The 18077-nt window shown below is 42.9% G+C and overlaps 1 protein-coding gene across 3 annotated transcripts in view; it reads left to right on the top strand.

Annotated features, from left to right (window-relative positions):
• The window catches only part of robo1 (roundabout, axon guidance receptor, homolog 1 (Drosophila)), a 281736-nt gene that overhangs the window by 224880 nt on the left and 38779 nt on the right, over window positions 1–18077 (top strand). For all 3 annotated transcript variants that reach the window (XM_066660266.1, XM_066660275.1, XM_066660283.1), the window contains 5 exons: window positions 4216–4373; window positions 11321–11441; window positions 11926–12064; window positions 12173–12300; window positions 17263–17387. In XM_066660266.1, coding sequence (XP_066516363.1) covers window positions 4216–4373; window positions 11321–11441; window positions 11926–12064; window positions 12173–12300; window positions 17263–17387 — 671 coding nt within the window. The remainder of the gene's footprint in view (window positions 1–4215; window positions 4374–11320; window positions 11442–11925; window positions 12065–12172; window positions 12301–17262; window positions 17388–18077) is intronic.

Here is an 18077-nt window from a genome sequence, read left to right on the forward strand (position 1 = left end):
AGTTATTAGTTGGTACTTTGCTTAACTTTAATAGACACATTCTCCTACAAGTCATTCCTGCAGTATCAGACAGAGCCTGATCAGCCACTTCCATTAAACACTCTTTTTTTGGGGCAAGTAGTCATTTTACAGGCTTCTCTTTTCCAGTCAAGTCTTCTGTTATCGTTGCATGATTTTGACTGACAGCTGATCTGTTATATAAGTTTTTATTATCACAGCGGAGCGAGGAACAGAATCCAAATGAGCTCTCTCTAATCCATCTGCTCTCTGTTGCATTATAGACAGCAGACACTGGGGTTGGCAGTTAAACTTAACAAAAAATGTTAGGGTTAAAATGCTGAATGCAACAGGGTACACATCTGGGACCAATTGCGTTCATAATTTTGACATTCATTGTTCCTGTTCAGTTCTTCAGACCTGCTCTTTTCATCCCAGTGCATTGACCTTATCCATGACTCTGCATTTTTGGGAAGTGACACTTTTCATTTTCATAAGGCATCATCATCATCGGGAGCTGAATCTCAGATCACAGATGCTTTGTGTTCATTAGTTTAATGGAGTTATCCGTGCAAATAAATGTAATGAATGCTAGATTTAGGCTGTGACTACAGTGTTCTTCAGAATGAAACTCCTTTTTCTTGGCCTCTGTCAGTCGTTATCCAGTGGTGAGCTGAGCACTGTCTTTTAAGATAAAGGGCCCGGACCCAAACCTATGTACACGCCCCAGACTTTGTTTCTGATGTGCTTTTTTTTAAAAGCAAATCCCCAGTTCCCCTATGGCTCCAGTGGAATACTCCGGGAGACTTGTGCGGATGCTTAGCGAAATCTTTTCATTTCCGCTGAGCAGACCTCATTTGATCAGGCTGCCCTGGCCTGTGTGTGGTATTCAGTCTTCATTTTCATTAATGTCGGAGGCACGGCAAAGCGAATCTCATTTTAATTTGACATTTCTGCATCTGTTTTCAATTCCGCGGAAGAAGCAGCAGGGAAGTTGTTGGGAGAACTGATGCTTATCCACCAGGACCCGAGAGGCTACGTGCTTACGTTGCTGTTCTGTTGAGAGATCCATGAGGACTGGTGTATTTCTCTATGTCTTTTTTAGCTCCTGAAACTAGTCAGAACCTTTTGAGATTATTAATGAGGTTTTCCGATCGAGTTCATCGAACCTGGCAGTTGGTCTAGCAGCTTGTTAGCAGAAGAAAAGAGAATGTGAGATGTAGACGTGTTGCAAATTTTATACACCATCCTTCATCAAAGATGATCAAAAAGGTCCCTCTGGTTTGTTTGAATGCTGGGTTTAATTTCCAATTAAAGTGAACACTAATATGCATGCATCTTTAAATAAGGTGAGGAGCAAACACACACACACACACACACACACTCTATACACACTGGAGAACTCTTGCTCTTTAAGCTATTAATAGCCTTCAAAACCCTTTAAGCCACTTTCTTTCACTCTGTCTCCTCAGTGATCCCTCGTTCTTTACAGAGATAGAGAGAGAGGGAGGTGGGGTGGAGGGGTGCTTCTTTAATGAGAGCAGGAGGAGGCAGAGGGATCCCACTGTGAGCGCACACAGAGTTTATAACCACCACATTGCTCTCTGCCATCTTGCTCTGTAGACATATGCCAGAGCGCAGCCAGAGATGACACACACTCACCCTCACTCTCTCTCTCTCTCTCACCACACACACACACAGGTTTGTTTTTATGCAATGACACGTCTTCAGGTCACACATCTCAAATTTGGCAATCGGGAGAGGGAGAGGGAGAGGGAGAGGGAGAGGGAGAGAGAGAGAGAGAGAGAGAGAGAGAGAGAGAGAGAGAGAGAGAGAGAATTAAGAAAAAAACACTACTCGAGCTTCACAGTTGAAAGTGAGACTCAAAGGGAAGGGTCCTTTTATACAGAGCTGTCACATCCTCCTCAGAAAGCTGCTGCAGTGTGATATGTGGAGTCTCTGTGCCCATTTGCATTTATCATTAGCTCATATGATCCATATTCCTCCTCTGTTTACTGCTTTCAGAAACAGAGCATGGATCTGGCAGGGCATGCTTACATTTCCTTTCTCAAAATAGAGATATCATATTCTCATCTGGACGACGACAACAACAACAAAAGCCCTGAACACCCTGACACTGCAGTCCTCACTGTCTCATACTATTTATCTACAACATTTTTTGTTTAACTTCTTGTTTAATATTTTATTGGGTGTTCTCCCTGTGTCTGTGTGGGTTTCCTCCGGGTGCTCCGGTTTCCTCCCACAGTCCAAAAACACACATTGGTAGGTGGATTGGTGATTCAAAAGTGTCCGTAGGGGTGTGTGTGTGTGAATGTGTTTGTGTGTGTGTGTTGCCCTGTGAAGGACTGGTGCATTCGCGCCTTGCGCCCTGAACTGGATAAGCAGTTACAGATAATGAATGAACGAATGAATAATATTTTATTCAATGTTATTGTGAATGGACCCAAAGGAATATAGAAAACCATGTTGCATTAACTTTCATTGGTTTAAATGATGGGAAAAGGGCTCTTGAGATTGGCGTCTGCAGCCATGTGGTCACTGTACTGGACTGTCACGGCAAAGACGGAGCTGAACCATAAAGCAAAGCTCTGACTTCACCAGTCGATCTGTGTTCCCACCACCACTTATGGTCATGAGCTTTGGGGAACAACAGAAAGGACTCTCCGGAACTGGGTGGGGACCTCAGTGTTGCATGTGCATGGCAATATGAGGCTTATATTGCTCCAAAGTGTCTCGTTTTATTAGTTAGCCCTTTTCTATTCAGTCTCTAAAAGGACAGTTGAAAGCTCGTGTCAGCAGTGATTGCTTTTTAATGTAGCTGTGTTCACTAACCATAACAGTATACAGTGCACCTTTCACCACTGTCTGAAAACAACACTCGTTTTTGGTATCGATTTAGCAGCGGATGCCAAGTCGAAAACACCTGCTGAAGAGCTTGGCTGGTCTTACGTGAACGTTATAATGATTTATAAAGCGGAGTCAGGGCCGTGTGAGGTAGGGATAAGAGAGGGAGATAAAGAGAGCAGGAGGATTCGTTTTTCTCCCAGAACACACGCTCCCTTTTCGCTGAGGGGTTTGGATGCTGTTACCATTTTCTTTGGCTTTAAGCAGTGGTGGGAGAGCTGAGCCCACTGTGCTGTTACAAGCTGCAGAAAGTGGGATCTTATGGCCAATTAAGCGCTTAAAGGCTTGATGGAATTTGCAGGCAGTCAGGAGTTCAGGTTACTGAGAGAACGCAGTTCTTTGATGTGAGACAGAGGACTGTGGAGGAGACAGGGGCAGGAGCAGGTCTGAGGGCGTGAGAGGAAGACACAAGTAAATGCTGAGGAACTCCCCCTTTTTAAAAATTATTTTTAATTTTATTATTTTTTTTTTATTATTTTTTTTTTTTTTTTTTTTACGATGCCTCTGTGTTAATGCAAATACAAGGTTCTTTCTGGGTGGATAGGAAGGTCCCCTTCTCCTCATCACTCAGTGTTATGCTGGCCAATGTGGATGTCTGTTAGCTCATATAACAGCTGGGAATACCAGTGTTCTCCTCCAAGTGTGTTGATATGTCCAGTGACATTGGCAGCAGTGTCTCAGCCAAGCGAGGCTACGTGTCCTAGAGAGCACAACTGGTCTCTATCCTGTTAGAGAGCCCTTGAGGGGAAGTTTTCATGTTCCTGCTTTTGTTAGTTTGCTGCTCATTGATTTCTCAGTAAGTCTGAGGTGAACACTGTCCTGGACAGACACATTTATAAACCATTAAAACTACAGTCCTGATTCTGTCATAAAAACATACAGTGCATATTTACCTGGGACAGGTTTGACCTACCGACATGTTTTTAGGAAACTGTACCACATACAGAAAGCTCACACAGACCACTGCAGGTACTGGAGTTGGAACGAAAATGAAGGAGAAAATTACAGTTTTACTAAACAATGTTATGAATGCTACACACACTTGCTGTCATTGCGCACAGGACATTGTGCTCCACTCCAGTTTCTCTGGCTTTACAGCCCTGATGCTGATTTTATTGATCTCCACAGACTGTGTGTATCGTTCGAAATGTTAGAATTCCTGTTTTGCACGTTCCTGAGGGTCTGCCTCTGTTTGAAAGCATCTAAACCTCAGGTGTAAACTTCATACGTCAGTAATGTCACCATGAAGCAGTAAAAGTAAAGTGCTGGGTGTGTGTTTGTGTGTGTTTGCAGTTCTCCGGGATGAGTTCAGGCAGAACCCGAGTGATGTGATGGTGGCGGCAGGTGAGCCTGCGGTGATGGAGTGCCAGCCCCCTCGGGGTCATCCTGAGCCCACCATCTCCTGGAAGAAAGACGGAGTCAACGTAGACGACAGAGACGAGCGCATAACTGTGAGTTCTGCTTTTGAAAACCTCTCTTTAATCCAGTCACTTGTGGTCACTGTACTCTTTTAACTGTCTCATGATTGTAATCATATTCACTGAACTTCAGTGTACTAACTCCATTAATAATAATCTTCAATAACTATCTCTAGCTCACGGATTCCAGAGGAGGCCCTTGAGGGGACGTTTTCACGTTCCTGCTTTTGTTAGTTTGCTGCTCATTGATTTGACTACAGTCCTGATTGTGTCATAGAAACATACAGTGCATATTCACCTGGGACACGTTTGACCTACCAACGTGATTTTAGGAAACTACCACACACAGAAAGCTCACACAGACCACTGCAGGTACTTTGAAGGATCTACTGTAGAAAATACCTTTACGTATTTATTAACAGCTCTGATTAGAGTCATACACTGATTTATAACCAAAGCTACACTGGTCAGGAAAATGGTCTTAAACAAGTTTGCAGCATACATCTGTTATATAACACTGAGGTACCGTAGCGACTTAATTCTTTGGCCAAAGTACTCGCTATATTTCACGTTGTTGGCCAAATTTCCTAACATTGTCACATTTCAAACACTGGTTTCTTTAAGTGAAGTGAAATGTTAACATTCTCACTACAACGATTAATGGCACTGTCCACTTATCTCTCAGTAAATCAAGCCTCCAGACACTAGTTCCCAAAGAAATCCTGATGGATCTTTTTGAGGTCAGGTAATCCTTAAAATAAGCAGGTCCTTCATTTAACAGCTGTGTAGCATTATGTTTTAAACCATTCCTCGAGCAGAGGAGCACTGATTGGACTGCACTTTGGGAGTGCTCATGTGGTGTGGTGGTGGACGCTGTCTTAAGGAATGAAAGGAAAACGTTCATTGACGGACAGGAGCTCGGAGGAATGGACGTTTGGCTTCAGCAGCACACCGAGAACTGAGACACTGCTTTTGCTGATTAAACCCAGGCTTTGAACGCCAAGCCATCAATTAGTTTGTTTTAATTAAGTACGTGAGAAGCGGAGTCATGGAATCAGTCACAGCCCTTTTGCTTGTTAAGGGAACGAGAGAGTGAGGACCTTGGTGAGTTCAGCACGTCCCTGACAAGACATACAGATCCTTTCATTTATTTATGGGGGATTAAGGAAGAGGTGCTTTGGGGGTTGTTATCTTTAATCAGGCTGCTGGCAGCATGAGGGAAGATTCCGCATCAGCCCTTCGTGGCTAACAAAAGTGGATTTAGGCTAAGCTCAGCATTCCCAAAGGAGGGGAGTGTTGGAATTTTGGTACAATTTGTACATCCCCTTTAAGTTTTGTTTGTTTTTTAAGATTACTTCAGCCGGAGTTTATACACCAACAAACCATAACTTTAAATTCACCTCCTTCTTTCTATACTGACTTTCCCTCTAAGCAGCTTCGCCTGACCATACAGGAGCACTTTGTATTTTTATAGTTACAGACTGTAGCCAAGCGGCTGCCTGCATACTTTGTTACTCCCTTTTTCACCCCGATCTTTAGTAATCAGGACCCCTTCTGAAGGCAGTGGATCATTCTCAGTGCTGCTGTGACACTGACGTGGTGCTGGTGCGAGAGGATCAGACACAGCAGTGCTGCTGGAGTTTTAAACCCTGTGTCCACTCACTGTCCACTCTGTGAGACACTTCTCCCTTGTTGGTCCACCTTGTAGATGTAAAGTCAGAGACAGTAGCTCATCTGTCGCTGCACAGTGTGTGTTGGCAGGATGTTTTATTACTTATTTTATTTATTATTCTGTTATTTAAAGATCTTCAGTTTCCCCATTAAGCTCTTTTAATGGCTCTCCATTTTTATGTTCTACATTTTTCTAATATACGGTTTTAGAATTTTGGTTCTGAAAGGGTTTTCATATTTGTATGATTTATTCATTGATTGGTTAAAATAATGAATAGCTAATTGTGAACTATATGATAGCAACAATACTACTGTGTATGTATAAGTGAATCTATAATAGGTATGTGTGTGTGTGTGTGTGTGTGTGTGTGTGTGTGTGTGTGTGTGTGTGTGTGTGTGTGTTTAATTCTATTACACAGCATGGTGTAAAATCTGCTGTGCACACTAACTTAATTTTTCACTTGAATAATGTTGTTGCTGGTTCCGTTCGATGATTTGACTCCATAAGCACTTTTACCATCACTCCAGGTATGGTTTAATGAATGTGTATGAGTGCACTTACATTATCTTCACTCAGCATAAGAGCCAGGCCTGTTTTTAATGAGAGAAATAGCTGAGGAAGTATTCTCTGGCATGTGAACACCAAGCCAATATACCAGAAAAAAGTGGTGGAATGCTCCACAATGCCCCCCCACACACACCCACCCACACACACACACACACACACACACACACACACACCCTTGATATAGAGGAGGATCCACTCTTTTATTGTATTCTAGCATGGTGCCTGATAAAAGCGGACACTAAACCACATGGACGCTCACAACTCACACACACAGCTGCGCTTCCTCCACCCTGCGCTGCTGCTGAAATCCGGTGACACACTGGCATGCACTCCACTGTTTCTGACACTTTTTATTGCACCAGGAGATTGCATTCGCACCTGCGCAGGAACAGGCCCCCGGGGACGAGTGATTGAAAGCACAGGTAATGTTTGGAATCAGACGACATTTGAGCGGTTGTAACACTCCTCTCAAACAAATACATGAAACTGACACCAATGTACCGCTGAATAAAAGCTCTCAGAGCTGTAGCTTGTGAAATGCTGGGGTGGAGCCTGATTTATTTTTTTATTGTAGATGTTTAGAGTGTCATGATGTACGTTTCTGTACTGACATGACCCCACTCTTATGTTATACATTGAGTCTAAAGGCATGTGCTTGCTGAGGCTAAATATTATTCTTCTTTTAAAAAATACTAACCTCCTGGCCTCCCCCTACAGTTGCAGAGTGTAATTCACTTTCACAGCACTGTCCTGAAATCAAGGTGGAGGGGGTGGTTTCCTACCCTCCTCCAAAAGCTACATAGTGCAGTATCTACAGTTCAGAGCCCAGAGTAGCAACGACAAAAGCACTGTTCTTCCTTTTACACATCAGTGGAGTGACACAATGAGTTTGAAGCTGTAATTTTAAGGTAAAAACAGTACGTAGCGATCCTTTAAAGACTAACTACCCTTTGTGATAAAGTCTCATGAAGGTGGGAATAACCTTTGCTGAACTGAAGATGCTTTGATATGAATATTTGGTTCAATCTGCTTTAATTGAGGGTTTTTTTTAAGAAACCTAATGACTAATGACAGAACTCTAATATATATAAAACATCATTATATTGAGTATATAAGGTTTGGCAATTCTGTCATAATTTCTAGGTACTTGTTTAGTTAATGTGACTATATTAAAAACATGATTCAGCCGTAACTGCAGTTTAAATATGCGACATCCATTCATTCGTTCATTCATTGTAACCGCTAAATGCAGATCAGGGGCGCGGTGGGTCCGGAGTCTACTCTGAATATCCAGCCTGATATTTTCTGCTGGTATTGGCCCAATAGCACTATTTGGATCAGATTCTGTTTCTGTGGTGTTAATATTCTGTACCATTGGTTTTGTATTTTATTCAGTAAAACTCCAGCGAGTGTGGCGCAGCCAGGTCTGACTGCAGCTATTACAGCACTTAGCGCCAGATGTACCTCATTGTTTCAGAAGCTTTTGTTGTGTATTTTGGAGTGAATTTGTGCTCAATGGTGGCACGGTGAGCTCCAGCGAGTGCTTCACTGTTTCTGCATTATCAGCAGGGCCAAATGACAGCAGACAAAAGCAGTGAGGATAAAGCTATCTCCCTGCTATTGCTAACACAATGCCCAGCTAGCAGGGGTCTTTAGCAGCCCTCTAGTGTTTCCAGCAGGGTGTTAGTGTCCAGCTTTTTCTCTCAGGACTGATTGAAAAGGTGCTGCACTGTTATTCCACACGTTTTGGGCCTAAATGGAGAGTCCTTGCTAAAAAATAGGCGATATCCCATCTAGTTCAGGCGCTTATCCACACACACACACATACACACCCACACACATTGGAGAAAAAGGATCACCCTCCATCTTTTTTTGATAGCCTACTTCAGAATAAATGCTGCAGCATGAATCACACTTCTTTCAATGCCTTCTCGTCCTGGTTTTTATCCCCTGGGCTCGCCGTCAACAAGCTGAAAACGAACACACTTCTCACTGACCTTTAGCTTTTGTTCTTCCGCTCTTGTCTGTCCAGCTTCTCACACTCTCTTTTATTGCATGCTCTGTCTTTCTCAGTTAGAGAGACAATGTGACAAGGTTATCATCGTGGCTATCGCTAGCATTTCTTTAAAAATGGACAGATGAATTTATCTTTAAAAATGACTTATTTACAGCTGATATAAAGAGCCTGTAAATCAGAATTTCTCTGCCAGCGGGTCAATGAACACAAAAGGGACACACAACACCTTCTGGTGGTCATTAGGCCTAAGTCTAGGGTTGTTAAGTGGCCGTAGTGAGCCAGTGATGGCACTCGGATATTGGGGGAGAATAAATCTGATTATTTCTTGTAGCAAATCTGAAAAAAACACTCTCACTAGATGCGATGATGCTAGCTATGTGTTACTACCCTTTGTGTATTAGAGTGAGTAATTTGAGCATGAACGCCTGGTTTTACATTCAGTCTCAATTTAAAATATCAGTCTCTCTCTCTCTCTCTCTCTCTCTCTCTCTCTCTCCCTCCCTCCCCCCACAGCCCCTTCACCACTGCCCTGACCTTATCTACATTGAGAGCCATGTGCCATTTTAGCCACCGAGTCCAAGCTCAAACAAACAGTAATATAATGACACTTCAAACCCTCTCCAGCACGGTGGGGCGCCTTAAATAAACTCTCAGCTTCCGCCTGCCTCCCTCCCTCCACTCTTTTGTTTAAAGGCCCTTTTCCACCATTAATATTGAACAGAGTGGCAGCAGGGTCCAGGAATGCTTCAGAAGCATCCAAAACGTGTCCGGTCGGGAAAGGCTTAGGAATGTCCCATGACGTTAAGACGAAGCTCGGATAGCAATCAGGTTTCAATTATGCTGCGAGTCTGATGGTGATTGGTTGAAATCTTTGGTAATTTGGTTGTTTACAAAGCAGACAAACACTATTACTGCGGACAAACAACAGATATTTCACAGTTTATAAAAGTCATTTCACAAGTTATTTGTGTTCTCAGAACAATGGGGGGTTCAGCACAAGACCCAGCCCTCAATATCACGGAATGACCGAGTTTAAGGTGGAAACATATCTCTGTAAGTTTCTTTGGACAATTAAACCTGGTTCTGGTGTTCATTTTTAACACAAAACACATTAAATATTGAAAATAATTTCTTTTGATACTTAAAATAATAGCTCATACTCAGCAGCAGTTATTTCTAAAGCTTTTGCTGTGCAACCTGTTTTGATTTAGCATTTTCACTCTGTTGTGTTATGAACAGTGTAAGGAGTGTTGTATAAAGATATAATTTTACGTTTGGAATGGGAGGATTGCAGACTCTCAGGTCTAAACCTCAGCTTTAAAACTAGCTCCTGGAGTCCCATGTGTCTGCAAACTGTATTAGCTCCAATAGACATTTACTATATATTGTCTATTTAATGGGGCTTTTCTTGGTAATTTGTTTCGTATTACAGCAGAGAACTCACACTAAACTCTGCAGGACACTAGCCTTTGAGGAAGAGGATTATATCCATTGTTGTAGCTCATTGTTTCTGGTTATTAAGCCATTGTTCATGCGTATTCCAGACTGGGCTCTAGTTAGTTTCCCGTTGGCACAGAACTGATCACACTGGTTTATGCTCAATGAGACATGACAAGGAGTGCCATAAAGTGAACCCACATGTTGACCTGTTTAAGTGCAGGCAGGTAGGGGGCCGTCTGCCCGCTGCTATTCTGCTCTCCTTCATTGACTCTTGCCATGTGGTCTCTAATACAGGGATCAGTTTCAAGGTGTGTGTGTGTGTTTGTGTGTGCGTGTTTGTGTGTGTGTGTGTGTGTCAGGTAGAAGGGGGAACATCCACTGGTCTCAGATCAAAATGTAAGCTCTGTTAATCAGATTTTCAGGTCTTTGGTAACACACACACACACACACACGTGGTCGCACAAGTACTTTGGTATACTCACACAGATAGCATTCCCAGTTTCTGAATAGCCCTGTTTTTTTTAAATGCACTGGTATATAATTGAATCCACAGATTTAATATTACTGACTATTTCTGTTACATTAGAAACTTCCACAGCTCTCTGCTAGCGACTCTCGTATTTTCAGTCTTTCATTAATTGAAATCAGATGCTAGTATACGGAAGATCCTCCAGTTCTGCCTCTCCATGTTTTAGCTTGTGTTTGAAGTGCTGCAACTCTCAAGTTTCCCAAACTAAAAAGTTAGCACTGTTCTGGGGTCTTAAAGAAACCCCTGTGACATGCTTTGGTCAAAACACCACAAGGATCAAACAAAACAACACCATTCTCAATCCCTGAACAGCTCTGTTTTGAATGACAGGCTTGTGTGTCTGTTCCTCTGAGTCACTGCTCACCCCATCCCTAATTGAACAGAAGTCAGAAGCAAGGCACAGAAGCTCTGGTTTTCGCTGTTTTTGCTCTGTTGTCTTATTTCTCCTGGCTCACTGTGTCTCTTTTATGGCAGTCAAATGTCATCTTTGTATAACATAGGTTAATTTGGAGGTCCTAAAGTGAGATCGGGGAGCGGTTGGGGGGGGGCATGTTTACTGACTTAAGCAGACCACGGAAAATGACAGGGTGTTCTTGTTTCACAGTTCGGAATTTGGTACAATTCCTAAAGTTAACTGCCCTCTACACACTCTGCGGTTCTGCAGGTTACTCATGGGTTATTCTTGTATCATGTGTTTCGACTGATGTGAAATGTATAAAAGCGGTCTTGGTTAATGTCCTCTTTTCTTGTTGCAGATTCGAGGAGGGAAGCTGATGATTACCAACACGAGGAAGAGTGACGCAGGGAAGTATGTTTGTGTGGGGACCAACATGATGGGCGAGCGAGAGAGCGAGATAGCCGAGCTCACGGTGCTGGGTACGTAAAGCTTTAAAGAGCAGTAGAGAGGTCGGGTACTGGTGTTGAATGATTAGTTCTGGATCACAAACACCCCTCCAACTCTTCTCAGGGATGTTGGATGGAGTGCAATCGTTCTAGGGAACAGTTCCACTGCTCTAACTCTCTCTCTCTCTCTCTCTCTCTCTCTCTCTCTCTCTCTCTCTCTCTCTCTCTCTCTCTCTCTCTCTCTCCTATACGTAAGCACATATCCTCATTTGTTTGTTTATATTTAGGGGAGTGTAAGAATGGGTCCAGATGTTGTATGTTTGCTGGTTGGTCTCCATGACAATCAGAGGATGTCATTGACCCTCTTAAAGACACAAACACACACGTTCCATGCTTATACATGTGCAAACACGCACATACAAAAGATAAAATAAAAGTGTACAATGGGCTTTTGTGTGTGTGTGTGTGTGTGTGTGTGTGTGTGTGTGTGTGTGTGTGTGTGTTTGGGTGTTTGCAGAGAGACCCAGTTTTGTGCGCAGGCCGAGCAGTCAGTCAGTTCTGGTGGATCAGAGTGTGGAGTTCAGGTGTGAAGCTCAGGGAGATCCCATCCCCACTGTCCGCTGGAGGAAAGAGGATGGAGAACTGCCCAAGGGCAGGTATGAGTCCAGCTTCACACACAATTCAGAGCTACTTACAGCTGCTTGATTTTTTGTCAATGTTTTTTTGTGTGCAGTATTAACTCTTGTTTGTGTGTGTGTGTTCAGATTTGAAATCCGGGAGGATCACACTCTGAAACTGAAGAGGCTGAGCTCAGCAGACGCAGGCTCTTACACCTGTCTCGCTGAGAACATGATGGGGAAAACCGAGGCCACAGCCACCCTCACCGTCCACGGTGCGCACTTCTTCACCCTTCACACACATCACCTGTAATCCCTCCAAATTTTTAAAGAGCTAATGATACTGCTACAGGTCCATGGGCGTCGATGTAGTTTCACAAGCCTGGTCCAGGGAAGCTGGTGTCCAGCACGGTTTGATGATTCCCCTGCTCTCCAAACACATCTGACAGTCAACAGATGAGTGTTTTAAGGTGTATTTAACCAGAGAAATGACCACAGTGTGGTGTACACAGACCCTCCAGAAGTTGTGTACCGCTGCTATGTAGTATACAGTGTCCAGTAACACACCGACAGCTGTCAGCGTGTACACAGTTTACTTCTTATTCTTTATGTAATGTAAAGGTTACAGCAGAAGAAACATTTCTGAAGTATTTCTGTGGTTTAAGACAGAAATAAGCCTATATTTAACCGTGGATGGGTGGGAAAATGTCCCTCCACTCCTAGCTTGAGGACTGAGCTGAAATTGTAGAATGTTACAGAGGTTTACTGTAGTTTATAAACTTCATTGTTTTTGTTTACACTTTTTATTCTGAGTTTTGAATGGACAGGACTTTAAATTCATATTTTTAGTGTTGGTTCATACTTACAGTTGGGTGATTTGTGACCATGGTTTGTGAGCTTTTTTAAAAGTCACCAGTCACTATTTAATTTACACTGTTTTGCTGTAAACTGCTTTTGAACAGGGCCGTTTATATTGGGTTTATTCTGTAATGTCTTTCCCTGATGTCCACTAGCTGTAACCGGATCTTTGCTGCTTAGACTGTTATAATCCGGATATTATTAATAGAATTATAGTCATTTATTGATAAATATAGCTCTGAAGTAAACAACACCATTAATAGTGACTCACCCCGTTTCCACGGTTACACGCCAGCTCTCTGATATGTGACAGACCCCCTCTCAGTCACAGTAATGCTCTGTGATGAAGATAAACAGGAAGATGCTTGTGAAACTCCTCTCCCTGATGTTCACTCTGACCTCGTGGCTCAGGGTTTAACTGTGCTCTGTCAGCTCTGAGTGGGAGATAAGAGCATAAGCCTGGTTTGCATAGTCACGCTGGAACAGGATGTGGAGGGTAAGCCCCCCCCCATCACTGAGACAGAGGACAGGAGGGGGTTCGCTTGGGTTTTTACACTAAAGCCAAAACTCAGAGGGCCTCTCTCCCGTGACAAGAGGTGACACAAATCTAATGACAGCAGCCTGGGAGGAAGAAAAGAGAGCAGGGCTGACGGAAGGGTCCAGAAAAACAAGGGAGAAATAAAACAGCGGTGACACTGACAACTGGCTTTTGAGGCCGACAGCTTCTCACCATCAACTCTGATTTGTGTCTTGATTTCAACGGTAGCAAAATCTGGCCAGAAACATCAGGAGGTAAAAATATCTACAGGGAATGTCCATGTTAAGTGCCTCTCAAGTGTGGCTTATAGAGGAACTGCACCATAATTCAGTTCTTAAAATGTGAAACAAGTCTTTCAGAGAGGTCTGTGTGTATTGAAGCATTGTAGAGGCACCTATCAACTCTGATTTGTTTTGTGATGAAAAGAACCAGGCGTCCCAAGGTTTACAACAGAAATACAGCCATCTTCAGTTCAAATACTGGGAACTTACGTTTGTCCTGTGGGTTCATACATGTCGTTATGACGTAGGGGAAATAGTGGTAGGTCCAACACAGGTTTGCAAAGCACTAAAAAAATATGTTTGACTGCTAAAAGTGTCCTCTTCTGCAGAGTTTTCTGCGCTGATAAATATGACACTAAGTGAGTTTGTGGCTGTGTGACTGAGTTTTCTTTGGGGATCACATTGTTTTGCTAAACGGGCAAATGATTGTAGAAGTGTGTCATTTTAATTTTCTGCAATGTAGCTTTTAGATGTTTTAAACACTTCTGGCTCCTGAAACCATTATATTGAGCAATTGAGCCACAAACTACCTCTGACATTGTTTAGACCTTATACTTTAGAAAAAGAAGTTAGAATTAGTATTAGAGTCACTTTATTGGCCACGGTGCTTGTTCTCCACATTTAACCCAATCCTTGCAGTGAAACACACAATTGCACACACACCAGTGAACACTAGGGGGCAGTTGCTCGGAACAAAGGTCAGCCCTAGCCACGGCATCCGGGGAGGAGTTGGGGGTTAAGTGCCTTGCTCAAGGGCACTTCAGTCATGACCTGCCAGCTCCTGAGATCGAACCGTTCCCTAATCACATGGCTACGGCTGCCCACGGCTAATTGAATATTGTACTAATATTGTAAACAGTGGTTTTCTTTAATTTACGTTTGAATTTTCCTTTTACTACATTGAAAGCACTTGCCAGACTTTTCTCACATATGCCCTCGAATTTAGCAGCGTTTGTGGAAATAATGGTGCACCAGCAATGGAATGCAATACAGAGATGTCTTCAAGTGATTTAGCCCATTTCTCACCAGTTAGAAGTGGAACAAAACACCGTCTTCTTATGGTCTCATAACTGTTAAAGCAGCTTTTATTACACCAGGATTCATGCAAAGCGCCAGTTCTGACTGCTGTGCTCAACAATAAATTATGACACAGAAATATTGCTTTTCTGCCACTACTGTGGCAGAACACTGTAAATATTTAGCTCAGATGAGAGTGTGAGCGTTTCACACTCAGAATCAGCCAAGTCTTTAGCGAACAATGTCAGCATTGTGCATTGACGGCCCTGAGCAATTTCTGTTTTCCGGCTCGGCTCTGGTTACAAGGCTTCGCCACAAGCACAATCAGTGACTTATTGTTTTTACATCTATGTTAAGCTGGCTCCGCACTTATAAACACGTCAACTCTGATAGCTTGTCCTCCTAGTGTAGCGCCTTGTAATTGAAAGTGCCTTTGGCGCAAGACGCAGTTCTAAGAAGCCGAGAGAGTGATTGGTGTCATAGATTACTGTAGGCAGGGTTTGAGCTGAGGGTGAAAGAAATGCTTCGTTAGAGCAGATATCCTCTGTTAGAGGTGGATATAACGTTACACGTCCACATAATCGTAGATAAATGGCTGGGAATAAAATCAGGCATGGAAAGATAATGCAGGGTTACAAACGAGGCCTCTCTCCTGTGGTAGTTTAGTCATTAGTGCTGATTTATTTGCGGAAAGCGCTAGAATGTGGTGGAAGTCCCGGGAGTGGCCGTGCTAATGGCCCATGCACTGGAGGCCGTGCCAAAAGAGAGGTGGAATGAATGGCACAGGTTTGAACAGAACAGAACTCAGCTGTTCACAGATTCATCACAGTTTTCTCAAGTTCAGCATCCTGTAAAAGTGTTACCACTTACTTGATAAAGACAGGGTGAATGAGAATGCTGTGGTATGGGACATATCCAATACAATGATCCAGATTGCAGATTGGTGGATGATTAAACTGATTATTGTTTTCCGTGCTTCAGACGTCTGGTTCCTATCTGCTCACTGTAAACAATTGGGACTCTGAGTTCATTAGGAAAAGTGCATTTCACATCAAACCACGTTGTATGACTTTTATTCGTTTTAGGGTGGTTTCGTTTTGAAGATATTTTTCAAATTGTCCTTGCTGCCTGCTTCCTGACCTGAATTTATGTAAATACTGTATGTGTAATTGATGTAATGTATTTGTAAATGTGTTCATTTGGTCACGTCAGCTGTATTTTTTCCTCATAGGTGCATTGTTGCATTGTTTATTTGAGTAAAACTGCTCATTTCAATCACCTTTGCCTCATGTGTGCTGTTATTATGCTTTATTTACTCATCTATCACCTTTTGTTTTTCTTTTTTTTCTTTTTTGTTCTGTCTTTTCCTCTTTCAGTTGTGTCTGGTAAGTTCCAATGTCATCCGTCACCCTATTCACCTCACTGACAGCAACAGGAAGTTGTCAGATGCTCCATCCATCCACCTTCCATCCTTCCACCAATCAGCACGCTTGTCTCGGTTGTCCTCGGCAACTCTGACAGCACTGTACACTCGGGTAAAACTAATGCTTGTTCCGAGTGCTCAAGGTAATGTTGAAAATTGCCTCGTTTTACTGCTTAGTGCTTCACGTCTTGCTACATTTCCATCTCAGAGCTTTGGACAAATCGCAAGTGTATGTGAATTGACAGGTGCGGAGATTGCTTTCCGTGTTAAAACATGGCTGCTGGCTATAAAGGGAAGCGGTGGGCAGTAGCGAATGTGCTGATGTTGGCTTTGTGGGGGATAGACCTGCTGTCACTTCTTATTAGCATCTGTACCCCTATCAAAATCAGAGAGGGCTTTTTTGGTGCCCTTATCGCTCTTAAGGCGTGGCGTCTCGTCAAAAGCGCCACCCATTTGACATTGGAGCTCCCACTCTGAGAGGGATCCTGTCATTAAGATGCATGAAAAGCCGGCGTCCCACACCCAGCCAGCGCCATTAACCAGTGTCAGCCCGGGACAGATGGCCTAAATTTATCCTCCATTTCAATGGAAATGTTATCGCTCCATGCCCTTGCCCATGCAAATGAGGCAACTGTGGGGGTCACGCCGGTTTTCTAGTTAATTTACATTTGTTTATATACCCTCATATAGATCCCCCTGCTTTAAAGAGATGGACATGTACCTTTAATCAGCCTCTTTATCAGAAACATCAGCCTCTGTTTTATTGAATGTGAAGAGAGAAGCACTCCTCATCAAGCTGTTAAAAAAATAAATAAATAAAACATGAAATAGCATTGAAGAAAATCAATCTTTTACTTCTCTAAACGGTATTTTCTTTTTAAATGAGATTTATAAAATATCCTACTAATGTTTTGTAATTTAAGACTAACCATGTTGTTATTAGTGTGTTATAAAATAGTTGACCTAGGAATGTAATAAGCCAGTTTTATTAAAACCAAGGGCCATTTAGGTCCATGTATTGACTGTTACATAATGTAATATAAATGACTAACAATTACTGTTTATTCTATACCTTTGTGTCAACAACTAATGTACTCACTCCTTTTCCATGCTCTTGTAGTGCCTCCTGTGTTCGCTGTACGGCCAAGGAATCAGGTGGTGGGAGTAGGACGCACTGTGACCTTCCAGTGTGAGGCGACTGGCAGCCCTCAACCAGCCATCTTCTGGCAGAGAGAGGGCAGTCAGGTGAGAGAGAGAGAGAGAGAGAGAGAGAGAGAGAGAGAGAGAGAGAGAGAGAAAATATCTCCAGCACACCACATCCTTAGAATCTTAATCTTTTTCTGTATTATCATCATCAAAATTAGGTTCTTTGTTTCCTTTGCCATTTCCATTCATTAAGTAGCATGGTTGCCAAGTAAAACAGCTATAGATCTGTGTTTTTCTCGTATAACATCTTTATTTTCCAATGATTTATCATGGCTTGATAATAGGCTTGGCGAGCCCCCCCTGTCGTGAAGCAGATTTATGGAGTAGACAGAGTTACAGCCCCAGCTGTGCTTATTAAACACCCCTCCAGCACACACAGAAACAGCCCTTAGAATCACAAACTGTGCCTCAGACGACCAGCACTGAACTGAGCAGCATATCTATTGTGAGCAGAGGGCAATACTCACTACCCCAACCCCCCACACCTAATGGTAAAGTTGCCCTGCTTGCTTGGTCACTCCCCATCACATGATGTTACGAAGCTAGGAGAGTGCAGGCTAGTACATGTTACCTCATCGCATAGCTCATCGTACTTTGAGCAGAACGTTAATTATCAGAAGCCTGTTTTGCCTAACCCCATACTGAGTAACGAGAGGCGAGAATAAAGGCCAATTTATGTTTCTGCGTCAGATCTACATCGTAAGCAATGTGTAAGTGCTGCAAAGCCTC

Source organism: Hoplias malabaricus, chromosome 1 (genome assembly GCF_029633855.1).
Source record: "Hoplias malabaricus isolate fHopMal1 chromosome 1, fHopMal1.hap1, whole genome shotgun sequence".
Lineage (NCBI taxonomy): Eukaryota > Metazoa > Chordata > Actinopteri > Characiformes > Erythrinidae > Hoplias > Hoplias malabaricus.